Here is a 13,654-nt window from a genome sequence, read left to right as displayed (position 1 = left end):
TGTTCCTCGTTATCCAGTTGTCCTGGACACTATAATCAAATCAGATTATCTGGCCATTATCAAGCAGCATTTGCCAGAGCTGACTATGAACAAATTGGCTATAACCGCTTTGATATGTCATGCAATCATGAAAGACAATTATATAAAATGTTCCTCTTTCTTTATCATTGAGATTTGTGTTAAAGCAGAAGTGGGAACCTTTAGCAACAATGTCGACAAGACGTTACAGGGGGAGGATTCAGGATGTTAATGAGACTAATGACCAGTAGTTGCTGGATGAGCAGGAAGGCAATTGATGCTTTTCAACTGTCACAGTTAGTAGCTTTCCTTCAGTTGTTTTGAGTAAAATATAGTGGGATTGAATTGTTTTAGTCTAAATCAAACTTACACGTATTTTATGAAAGACATCAATGCAATAAGCATGATTAAATCAAGATGGTATTCCAGATCTAAAAGAATGAATGAGTTATAAAACATTTCTTGCCAGCTGAGATAAATCCGTTTTTTCACAAATGGACAAAAGCCCAGGAGAGTGGAAATATTATTTTACAATTATCTCCAATGATCATCATTAGTTGTCTGGGTAACTGTATGATATATTGCAAGACATCCTGAGGAGACAAAAGAGTCAAGTGATGTGAAACAGATGCATTGCACAAATTATGATGGAACATAAGGAAAGGATCTGGGAGATGAACTTGATTACCAGAAGGATCAGAAGATCAGAAAACTAATTAATAGATTACTAAAAGTCATCCAAGACAGCAGTTGACTCAGCAGGAGAGCCGGCCTCATCCACTGAACAACTGGCCAGGGAACTTTAGTTATAACAAACTAAAAAGCGCATTTGGAAGATCAAAGACAATGTTGTTTTCAAATTTAACACCATTGTCAGTGGAGGCTCGGAATCAAGTTGATAGGTTCAAACCCCACTCCAGAGATTTGAGGACATAATCTAAGTTGACATTTCAGAATAGTCGAGGGTATGGAACACCGTTGGAAGTGCAGATTTACAAATGAATCATTAAACTTAACCCTCACCTGTCTAATCAGATGAATGTAAAAGATTCACTTGCAGCATTCAGAGTTCTTCCAGAATTCTGATCAGCAATCATCTCGAATTGAATATTAAAACACATTGGTTGGGGTCCTGCTATGCATAATTTGGTTGTTGTGTTTCCCAGTGTAAAATCAAAGACTACACTGAAAAAAAACTTCATTGGTCATTAAGTGTTTTGGGTTATCTTAAAAGACATTATAATTTTTTTCTCAATTTTGGTTTCAGTAAGCAAGATCAAAAATTAGTTACAATAAATGTGTTCCTCTTCTAACAGTTTAGACATTTTGTAGTCCAGAAACTGCAATCAAACCAATGATTATATGAAAGAAGGATGCTTGAGTGAGAAGTAGGTGTAGCATTTAAGAACTTAGTTAAATTGTTGATGCTTTTCTGAATACAAAAAGTTGATTAAGAAAATAAAACTACCTGTTATAATTTGAATCAAAATAAGAGAGATCATGAAATTTTTTTGCTAAATTTGATAAGAATATATCTTCTGTGATTAACATTTAATTCATTAGCAAATGATAAACAAAAAGAACCCTCTTCCATTTAAACATTAATTATTTGGCTCAAATGTCCAACACTTCGAATTTGCCACTAATCAAAGTATGAAGCTCAAGCTTCAGGTAAAAGTTTCAGAGAAATTAAGTAATTTAAACACCAAGCTAAGGATAGCAAACACCAGCATTAAGAACAATTTGATAAAAGCATAAAATGGGGCTGACACTGGCTAAGTAGAAATTTATGGATTTTAGAAAACAGCAACAGAAATTAAGACAAACGACGAGAACATTTTTCAAGATCAAGAGTTGGGAAAAAGTTAAAAAGAGAAAAAAAAACACTCATTAAAGATCTGCAATTTGCTAAAAAAAGATTAGGACTTCAGTTCTATGCTTATAAAAGAACACAGTAAACATGCCATGACAAAACTGGCACAAGCTGGTTAACCTTTAAGGATATGTAACTTTCAGCAGAGAGAATGGCTTTAAACAAGGAAACTCATAGTCGGTGTTTCCTTTTCATTGTAGTTTCCTTTTGTTTGCTTGCAGTCAGCAGCACAGCTGTATTAGACTTTGTTCCTTTTCTTGTCTAATCCCCAGTCTCTTTGGCTGTGGGAGGGTGACCGTTGTTCCTTCTACTTTCCCTATCTCACCCTGTCACAGCTTCCTTTTTGTCCTTATCAAAATGCTACTTAGCTTAGAAGAATTTAACAGAATTAATAAAATGGACACTGAAGCTATGAGAAATTAACAACTTAAATGAAATAGCAAAAATCAGTATTTTGCTTTTCTCTTGTAGCAAGTTTCTGATAAGCCCAAAAATACAAAAACTTAAGTCAACATTTCTATAATTTACATCATGGCATTTCTTTCATGTCCAGTTAAGTCTGAGTGAGGGAGAAAGTCAACATACTTTCGCTACAACTTGAATCTTATTCATTAGTAAAGACTCATTCAGAATGGACAAGTTTTGAACAAACAGCTCTGAAGAATCTGATTATTGTAGTCTCTTGCAAACCAACCTGCTCTGAAATAGAAATACTATTTACATAGGAATATCTGTAAAAAGGACAGGAAAACATCACCTTCTGATTAAAGGTTGCAATCTCAAATATTAATTCTGTTTCTCTGTCCACAGATGCTGCCAGGCCTGTTTGGTATTTTCAGCCCATTGCTTTTATTAAAGATCAGTTTGCTCATTCAGCTTGTCACGCTTTGCAAGGCTGTAACTTCTCTCATCATGCTATCTCACATAACCATCACATCTCCTGGGAAAAGCCATAAGCAAAGGCCAAAGTAGTAAACAGGCTTTAGGAAATTTCTCTCCAAAGGCAATCAAGTAAGCTCCAGGTGATCATGGTGATTTTGCAAACAAAAGATAAACAGGACATATTATTCATTAAGTATCAGTGAACCAAAGTGGATTTTCATCATTCAGTTACCATTCAAATGCATGTACTGCTTATATTTATAACTTCCTTAGTGGTATAAAGGCCTACCTCCATTACGGATTTCTGCTTCAATGAGATTTTGTTTTAAATCCTCGATTTCCTTCTTCAACTTTGCATTTTCAACCCGAAGTCTCTTTTCTTCTCTTTGGGAAGCCTGCAGGACTAAAGTAACAGAGGCACAAAATTTTAAATGGGACATGTTTGATATGTGCAAACCATTAACACCAATGTAACCTTTCAGAAAAAGTTTCAATCCATTTCAGAAATCAACAGACAATTCACACAAGATAACTTCTGAATGTAAAGTATGTACACAAATGTATGGCAACTGGATTTTTCAAGAACATATGTCCATTAAATGTAGACTGAAGAGATGCAAACTAATTCCAACAGTCAAGTTAACACAGATAGTTATCCAGGTGCCAATAGGCAACAGTCAAGGTAACACAGATAGTTATCCAGGTGCCAAAGGGGAAGGCAATGTCTAATATACTTCATCATAAAAGCACAGGAACAAGAGAAGGCCTTGCAGCCTGCTCTGCCTTGAAATCATGGCTTACTGAACACTTCAATGCCTTTATCCATCCCATCCCCATAACTCTTTATGTCATTTATAATCAAACTCTATTTTAAATGTATTCAAAAATTGAGCTCTCACAGTCCTGTGGGGAAGAGAATCAGAATGGTTCACAATCTTTGGAGTGAAAAATATTCTCCTCATCTTGGTCCTAAATGGCATCTCCCTTGTTTTTAAATTATGTGCCCCTGGTTCTACGCTTCCCTACCAGGGGAAATATCTTGCCAGCATCTATTCTGTGTATTCCTTTTAAGTGTGTTGTAAGTTTCATTCAGACAACCTCTCATTCTTCAAAATTCAAAAGAATTCGGGCCCAGTTTGCTCAATCTCTTTCACAATACAGTCCCGCCATCCCAGAAACAATCTTTGTTGCACCCCTCAATGGTAATAATACCTTACCTGAGGTAAAGAGACCAAAAGTGCAGAGCACTCCAGGTGCAGTTTATCCAAGCTCCTATGCAATTATCACAAGACTTCACTACTCCTGCACTCAAATCTTATAATAAAAGTTGACATTCCATTTGCCTTCCTAATAGCTTGCTACAGCTACATGTTAGCCTTCATCAACTTATTGAAAAGGACCCTCAAGTCTCTTTACATATCTACAATTTCCAATATCTCATTCAAGGAATACTCTGCACATCTGTTCTTCCTACCAAAGTGAATAATCTCACATTTTTCTACATTAGATTGTATGTTCTTCTCCAATCAGTAACCTTGTCAAAATCCTCCAGAAAAAGTTTACTTCTTCCTCACAATATAAATTTCTGCTTAACTTTACATCATCGGCAAATTTGAAAATATTGCATTTGGTCCCCATATCCAAATCATTGATATTTATTGTGAACAGTTGGAGCGGTACCCCACCCAACATAGTCTGCCAATGAGAATTTCCCATTTATTCCATTTCTTAGTTTTCTGCGTGCTAGCCAATGACAGTACATTACGTCCTCTACCATGTACTTTAATGTTTGCTAGCCAACTTCCTGTGGGGGAACATTTCAAAAGCCATGTGAAAATCTCAATATACTACATCCTTCAACTCCCCTTTATCAATTTTATTAGCATTGTCCTCAAAACAATCTCCAACAATGTTGTCAAACACTCTTTTCCATCATTTTTGTCCAAGTGTCCATTTATCAGAACCTTTATGATAGATTCTAGCATTATCCCTACAACTGACGCAAGGTTGTTTTTCTATGTTGGCAGTCCCCTGTATTCTTCCTTGCTCCTTTGATAAATGTTTGGAAGATGACTCCAATGCCTTTATTACAGTCAGTCGTCATCATCTTCAACTTCTGGGAGGTGGACCATCAGGTCCTGGGGACTTTACAACTTTCAATCCCAATAGTTTCTTCAGTACATCTTTTTATAATTTCTGTATTTTCCTCATCCTCCCCAGTCACTTGAATCTCTAATTCTGGAAAACGTCTTCTATTACCCACAGGAAAAACAGACACAAAGTAATCATCGCTTCTCTTCCGTTTCTCTATTCCCCAATATAAACTCTCCTAACTCATCTTTCCTTTTAACGTAACTGTAGGAGCTTTTACAAGGGCAGCACAGTGGCTCAATGGTTAGCACTGGTGCCTCACAGCACCAGGGACCCAGGTTCAAATGCAGCCTCGGGCGAGTATGTGGAGTTTGAACATTCTCCCCATGTCTGTGTGTGTCCTCCAGGTGCTCCAGTTTCCTCCCACAATCCAAAGATGTGCAGGTTAGGTAAATTGGCCATGGGCTAAATTGTCCATATTGCTTAGGGATGTGTAGGTTAGATGCATTAGTCAGAGTTAAACGTAGAGGAATGGGTTCGGGTGGGATACTGTTCAGAGGATCGATGCTCGCTTGTTGGGCCGAAGGGCCTGTTTCCACACTTTAAGGATTCTAGTTTTTTTTTAAATGATTGTGGTCAACTGCATACATTCCATTCTTCATTTCCCTATCAGTTTCTTGATTCTCATTTGCTGTATTATAGAAACTTTCCAATCCTCTGAATTATTATTAGCTGCTATTATACAAGCCTTTCTCTTTAATCTTATAAAGTACTTAACTTCCTTTGTCACTATGGCTTGCTGACCTTTTAGTATTTTTACACCTTAGAGGAGTGAGCAATTGGCTTTCTTCGAAGCCTGCTTATTGCCTAGGTAAACTTATGCCTTTTAATGTATTTTCCCAAACAAGCTTAGCCAATTTGTGCCTCATGCTTTCATAATTTCACATTCAAAACTAACACCCTTGCTATAGATTGAGCTACCTTAGTTTCAGGTATAATGTGAAATTCTATCATATTGTGGGCACTCATCCCTAAGGATCCTTTCACAATAATATTAACCGATCCATTTTTTATTACATAATACTAAATCCAAAATAGACTATCCTCTAGTTGGCTCCTCAACATGCTGCTCTAGAAAACCATGGCTAAAGCACTCCAGTAACTCAACCTCCACAGGTTTAGTGCTCAATTGCTTTACCCAGCCTATTTGCAGATTGTACATGCTACAAACTTCGCTCATCTCCTGAGTTCTACCATACCCCGCACCAGCATTACTATTTAGTGGCCTGTAAGTAACTGTAACCACTATCTGCTGCCCCTTGCTCTTTCTTAGTTTCATCCAAAAAGATTCCACACATTGTTTGTCTGATCTGAGATCATCCTTTCCTAACCCGATTGCGTGCATTAACCTTGTCTTTGACATCATTTTGCATTTGAGGTATACTCTATGATCGACTTTGTTTCTGGTGTCTTCTAGTTGCCCTTACAAATTTTCTATTTCCTGTTACCTGCTTAACTCCTTTGTAATTTCAGTTACTCCTCAGGCTCCCATCACCCTGACTATTCAGTTCATCTTATTGACAGAATATGATGGTGTTAAAAAATCTCTCATTTTTTATTTCACAGTTCAGCGCATGTAATTTCTGCCTTACCAAAAGTAGCAATCCTTTATGCTCCTATGAATGTATTTTTCAATGAACTTAAACAAGGATAAATTGTTCCAATTTTCTAGAATTGAATGCAAAGTTGAAGCTCATTGATGTAATAGGATCAATTTGTTAGCTTTTATGAATATTCAGAACATTCTGTAATGGCATTCCATATACACCCATGCATAAAGCATACTTTTCACTGCGTTGATTTTTATTTTGACTGATCTGGTCACCAGTGTGATTTTATAACAATCTTGGCTGGCTTAGAGATGCTAGCCTGCACAGTCATGAAATGCAATAGACAGGCATTAATCGGTAGATTCAAACCTAGTGACTTTAGAAGCAAATGTAAATGAGTTGCTAGGGTCTAAAATGGACCCAAGACTGAGAAAGGAAATGGCAATAATTTCCAAGAATATTGCTGCTGCTTCACTCAAGAACAAGATCATTGCCAATACATTTCAGGCAATTGCTGACAAGTTTTGTCTCAAAATCTCTCATGTCACTTGTTGACATTCAATGGAATAACCATCATTGAATTAACCACACTATCAACATCCTGGGATTTCCACTGACCAGAATCTCAAATGGATAGCAATATAAATACTGTGGCTACATGGGCAGGTCAGAGGCTAGGAATACTGCAGCTAGTAACTCACGTCCTGATTCCCCAGAGGCTGTTCACCAAAAGGTGACACTAGTTTAGTTTGAGAACATGGCTGGCATGGACTAGTTGGACCAATGGCTGTTTCCATGCTGTACAACTCTAAGTCAGGATTGTGAAGGAATACTTCCCACTTGCCAGGAGGAGTGCAGATCTGAAAAACTTGACACCATCCAGGTAGGGCAGCACGGTGGCACAGTGGTTAGCACTGCAGCCTCACAGCACCAGGGTCCCAGGTTCGATTCCAGCCTCGGGTGACGGTCTGTGTGAAATTTGCACATTCTCCCTGTGTCTGCGTGGGTTTCCTCTGGGTGCTCCGGTTTCCTCCCACAGTCCAAAGATGTGCAGGTCAGGTTAATTGGCCATGCTAAATTGCCCATAGTGTTAGGTGCATTAGTCAGAGGGAAATGGGTCTGTATGGGTTACTCTTCGGAGGGTCGGTGTGGACTGGTTGGGCCGAAGGGCCTGTTTCCACACTGTAGGGAATCTAATCTAATCATAAATAGCTCACTTGATTAGCATGACTTTGAAAAACACTGACTCCACCACCAATGCCCAGTAGCAGCAGTGCACACCATTTACAAGATGCAATGCAGAAATTCACAAAGTTTCATTTCTAAACCCATGATCATTATCATCTAGAAGGTCAAGGGCAGCAAATATACAGGAACAGCACCACCTGCAAGTTTCCCCTTCAAACCACTCACCATCTTGAGTTGGAACCGTATCATTATTCCTGAAGTGTTGCCAGGTCAAATCCCTCCCTAATGGCATTCTGGTGCAACCATGGCAAATGGATTTCAACAGTTCAAGGGGGCAGCTTGGCACCACTTTCTAGAAACATAGCAACAGGAGTAGGCCATTCAGCCCCTCAAGCCTGCTCCACCATTCAATAAGATCACACTAATCTGTTGCCTAACTCATGTCTTGGGCCGATATTCCTTGATACCTTGTTTAATAAAAATTTGTCTCAGATTTAAAATTTAACAATTGAATTAGCATCAAGCACCAGTTGAGGAAGATAGTTATAAGCCTCTACTATTCTAGTGTAGAAATGCTTTCTGACATTTCTCCTGAATTCTCTGGCCCTAATTTTAGACTATGCCTCTAGTTCTAGAACCTTCATCCAGTGGAAGCAGTTTATATTTGTCTACCCGGTCTCTCCCTGTTAATTTCCTGAAGACCTCAATTAGACCACCCCTTAACCTTCTACATTCTAGAGAATAAAGGCCTAGTTTGTTAGTCTCTCTTAGTAACTTTTGAAGTCCAGGTATCATCCTTGTAAACCCTGAGCTGAAATGCCTCCAGGGCCAAAACATCCTTCCCAAAGAGGTGGTGCCCAGATCTGCTCTCAGTACTCAGAGTGGGGTCTAACTAGTGTTTTGTTTAAGTGCAGCATAACAGCTACATTCCTATACTCCAGCCCTTTAGATATGAAGGTCAGGTTTCTATTAGCCTTCTTGATTATTTTCTGAACCTGTTTGTAGCATTTTAAAGAATCCCTGAACTCCTAAATCTCGTCGGACATTCAGCACATTTAATTTTGTGCCTTCTAAAAACAATACCCTGATCTATCCTGTCTCGGTATAAAATGAATAAGCTCACACTTGCTTATGTCAAAATTCATCTGCCTCAAATTTGTCAATACACTCAATCTATCAATATCCTACTGTAATTTTATACTGTTGACAACACTATCTTCAATGGTCCCCAATTTTGTGTTGTCAGCAAATTTGAATATTTGACTTAAGGCAATTGTCCAAGTCATTAATGAATATTGTGAATAATTGAGGCCCCAACACAGATCCCTGTTGAACACCACTGGTCATGTCCTGCCAAACTGAATACTTTCCCATTCTTCCAAATCAACTAATTTTCTATCCATGTCAGTGTCAGTAGTTTGCCCTCGGTTCCATTTTAGCCAACAGTGTGGGACTTTATTAAAAGCTTTCTGGAAGTCTATATACCATGGGCTACCTTGCCAGACTACTCAGACCACTTGGCACCATGGTAGCTCACAAACCCACCAATACACTAAAACAGCAGCTCATGAACTTGAAAGACCCTATACAGACAACAAGCAAAACTAATGTCATTTACAAAATCCCGTGCAAGAACAGTAACAAACGCTACATTGAACAAACAGGCAGAAAACTAGCCACAAAACAACATAACCCTCTTTCACTAATATCCTCTCATACAGATAAGGAAGGATACCACTTCGACTGGGACAACATCCTAGGACAAGCCAAACAGGGATACACACGAGAATTCCTAGAAGGATGGCATTTCAACTGGAACTCTATCAACAAACACACTGACTTGGACCCCATTTACCATCTCCTGAGGAAATGACATCACATGAAATGACATCACCAACCCAAAGAAATCCAAACATATAAATAGAAAGCAGGAAATATCAGCAATGCTTCGTCCAGAGACTCATTGAAGATGTTACCTAGTATGGTGACTAAACAGCTGAAAATGAACCTTCCAGCTCAGCGAACAAACCTACACCCAGAACCTTGTCTTCAAAATGAATCCAATGAGCTTATCAGACATGACCAACTTTCATGGATCCATGCTAACTCTCCCTGATCATGTCAAAATTTCCATTAATCAGTTATCCTATGATTATAAACAATTTCCAACAATTTCCCTACCACAAATGTCAGGCTAACTGATCTGTAATTCCCTGGTTTCCCTCTGTCACCCCTCTTCAAGAGAAGAGTGACATGAACAAAATTCCAATCCAGAGGTACAATTCCTGAATCCAGGGAACTGAGAGATTATGGTTAGGGCATCAACAGTGTGCTCTCTTATCTCCTTTAACATCCATGGTGGATCAGGTCCTGAGGACTTGTCACACTTCAGTTCCATTAATTGCCTCACTATTGATGACTTAGTTAAGCTAGTTTTATTTAGATCTTGTCCTTGATCCTCTGAATTTCCTTCTGGCTTCCAGAAAGCTATCCTCCTTTTCTACTGTGAACACTGAAGGAAAGAAATTGTCAGCATGTCTGCTATTTCTTCATGGTCACTGACAATATCCTCACTGTCAGCCTTCAGTGGACCAATAATATCCAGGATACTCTCAAGGTAAACTTGCAGGTTTAATCAGTAGTTATGATGGCAATTATTTTGAGAGGACTTGAATATAAAAGCAGGGATGTACTTCTGAGGCTGCAAAGCTCTGGTCAGACCACATTTGGAGTATTGTGTGCAATTTTCGGCCACATGCCTCAGGAAGAATATATACTGGCCATGGAGCGTATTCTGAGGAGGTTCACGAGAATGGTTCCAGGATTGAAAGGCTTAACATGGGAGGAATGTTTGAGGATTCTGGGTCTCTACTTAATGGAGTTTAGAAGGATGAGGGGGGATCTAATTGAAACATACAGAATACTGAATGGCCTGGACAGAGTGGATGCTGGGAAGATGTTTCCATTGGTAGGAGAAACTAGGACCGAAGGGCACAGCCTTAGAATAAAGGGAAGACCTTTTAGAACGGAGATAAGGAGAAACTCTTCAGCCAGAAAGGGGTGAATCTATGGAATTCACTGCCACAGAAGGCTGCGGAGGCCAGGTCATTGAGTATATTTAAGACTGAGATAGATAGGTTCTTCACTGTCAAGGTTATGGGGAGAAAGCGGGAGAATGGGATTGAGGAATTTATCAATCATGATTGAATGATCGAGCAGACTCGATGGCCTGAATGGGCTAATTTCTGCTCCTAAGTCTTATGGTCTTATCTTTTACAAACACTACATGAAATACGATCATGTTATGATCACTATTTTACAAATGCTCACAAACAGCGAGGTCACTAATTAAATCAGGCTCATTACTAGATTCAATATTTTGTGTTTCCTTGCCATATCCAAGACATATTGCCATAGAGAACTATTCTGGACATATTCTAGAAATTCACAACTTTCTTTGTGCATCTCTCTCTCTCTCAGCCTGTCAAGATTAAAATCCCCCATTATTACCATTCTGTCTTGCTAAAGAGTTGTCTAATTTCAGCATTTATACATCCAAGCCACTACCAAGTGATACCAACAGTGATTTTAGTTCCTTTATGGCTCCTCAATTCCAGCCACAGGTCTCCATTAGTGCTTTGCCCTCATTTCATCTTCCTTCAACATGGAAGTGATTCTGTTTCTAATCATTAATGTTACTCCATCCCCACCTATAAACCTTATAGCCTGGTAGTTTAGTTCACGGTTCTGACCACCCTGCAGCCATATTCATCCTATTAAACTCGACTGTCTCCTCACATGCTGACCTGCTTCCCCAGTTCCGACCCACCCCACCATATTAGGAAAACCCTCTCAAGTTCTCAAAAACAATTAGGGATGAGCAACAATAACTGGCCCAGCCTAAGAAGCCCACATCTCCTGAAGAAGTAATAAAAAAATAATTTTCCATGCAAGGAAAATAACACTAGTCTAGAACAAAGACAGCAAATCTTCCCAACAGAAGAACGTTCCAAGGCACTCTATATAGATCTCTCTTTGGCCTCTACTTTTGACAAGTAACAGACTTGTTCAAGTAAGCTTTTTGAATTTTGCTTATTTTGATTCTCAAGAGATACAGTAGCCAATCTTGCTTGTCATTATGTTTGTCTGCAAACTGATATATGCTGTCAATAGCTGGGTTGCTATATATTTAAACATTGGAATGCATAAGCATGATGGACCAATGAACCACCATGGTATTTAACAAATTTTGCTGTTAATTGTAAGAAGCTGGTTGTGAATGATATGAATGATTCACCTTATCCATTTGTATTGTCAAAATGCTCAGTAGATAAAATGTCACAGCTTAATTGGTTATAACTGAGCATGTAATCACTGCAATTTTAAAGAAACAATTAAGTTTAAATCAACCATTTTCATGAGACTTATAGATATTAAATATATTATTTACTGCTTTTGGCCAAAGAGATTCAATATTGTAGCCAAAATATGTTTTAGTTGGAGATATTGTTGAAAAACATACATCAGAAGAAAACAGAGAAACTTCAATGTTCTTTGAAGATATCAATTAACTCAAAATCTTGAGTTATTTTACGAGTTCATTAGATTACACCAGTTGAGAACAAGCATCCAATAATTTACCATAACAAAAAAGTATCCTTTGTCCTGAAAGTAGAATCAATTTGCCTAACAACAAATATTGATGAGTATACAAGCCAAGTTGACATGGAAGTGCATTTTAAGTCACAATTTGAACAAATGTTTCCATATACATTCATTAATTGAATAATCTTAGACACACTACTGACATCTTAATTCCTTTCAATCAACTCAGTAATGACAAAAAATACATTATAGAAACTTGATGTAGGGTCATTTGCCTAATATAAATTGAGAGTCGACAAGATTGTGTTCTTATCTGTTGTTCTGAAGCATTGTCCTCAATGTAGGATCAGGAAGCAATTCTGCTTACCATTTCCTTTTTTAACATCTTATGTTTCTACTTATTTCTAACATGAACCCACATAACAAAACAATAATGAAACTGTTTGTTTGGAAGTTAGTCTTTCATATGTATTTCCTTTGTTTTATCTTTATGAACACACATTTTTCATTATTTTAATATGAATGATCTTGTAGTTTTAAGTGAATAATTCTCTCAGTTGCAAGTTATATGCAGATAATATGCACTCTCAATGTCAGTCATCTATTTTAAGGAGAGGTTGAATTGCATGTTCAAGCAATCTTAGTATCCCAACCTCTTGGCCAAAGGTCTGGGTTCAAGTCCCACCTATTCCACAGTTGTATCATAGCATGTTTGAACAGGCTGCGATGCATCATTAGACGAAGTGGAAGGGGTAAAAATAGACTCATGGAGATTTATTGCAAAGAGAAAGGCCCTTCAGCTCATTAAGTCTGCGTTGGTCAAAAACCACCACCTAAGTATATAATCCCATTCCCCAGCAGTTGGCCTTTATCCTCAAATGCTTTGGCATTGCAAATGCGCACCTAAATATTTTTAAATCTTGAGGGTTTCTGTCACTATCATTCTTACAGACAGTAAATTCCAATTTCCCACCACCATCTGGATGAGAAAAGATTTTCCTCACATCCCTCTAAACTTCCTGTTCCTTACATTAAACCTGTGCCCCTGGTCATTGATTCCTCTACCAGAGGGAAAAGTCTTTGCCTGTCGACCCTGTGTCCCCTATAATTTTATACATCTCAATCATGTCCCATCCTGCTCCCCCCTCCCAGTCTCCTCTGTTCCAAGGCAAACAACCCTTTTTTACAATCTCTTCATAACTAAAATTCTCCAGTCTGATAAATCTCCTCCGCACCCTCTCCAGTACAATCACATCCCTCCTACAGTATGGATTCCAGTGCAGAAAACAACCCTCTAGTTGCAGCCTAACTGGAAATGAAAAGAGCAAAACACTAAGGTCATGTTTTACTCCTAGTTATAAAATGAGGTACCTATAAATATAGCTTC

The 13,654-nt window shown here is 38.3% G+C and overlaps 1 protein-coding gene across 4 annotated transcripts in view; it reads right to left on the bottom strand.

Moving 5' to 3' along the window:
• aimp1a (aminoacyl tRNA synthetase complex interacting multifunctional protein 1a) overlaps positions 1–13,654 on the bottom strand; it is a 65,638-nt gene that overhangs the window by 20,634 nt on the left and 31,350 nt on the right. For all 4 annotated transcript variants that reach the window (XM_043674345.2, XM_043674342.2, XM_043674343.2 and 1 more), the window contains exon 3: positions 3,063–3,176. In XM_043674345.2, the coding sequence (XP_043530280.2) occupies positions 3,063–3,176 (114 nt within the window). The remainder of the gene's footprint in view (positions 1–3,062; positions 3,177–13,654) is intronic.

The sequence above is a fragment of the Chiloscyllium plagiosum genome, unplaced genomic scaffold (genome assembly GCF_037043375.1).
Source record: "Chiloscyllium plagiosum isolate Xiang-an unplaced genomic scaffold, Cpla_swu_hap1 HiC_scaffold_36, whole genome shotgun sequence".
In the NCBI taxonomy this organism is placed as follows: domain Eukaryota; kingdom Metazoa; phylum Chordata; class Chondrichthyes; order Orectolobiformes; family Hemiscylliidae; genus Chiloscyllium; species Chiloscyllium plagiosum.
Note: the sequence above shows the minus strand (reverse complement) of the source record. Positions and strands in the feature narration are given on the sequence as shown.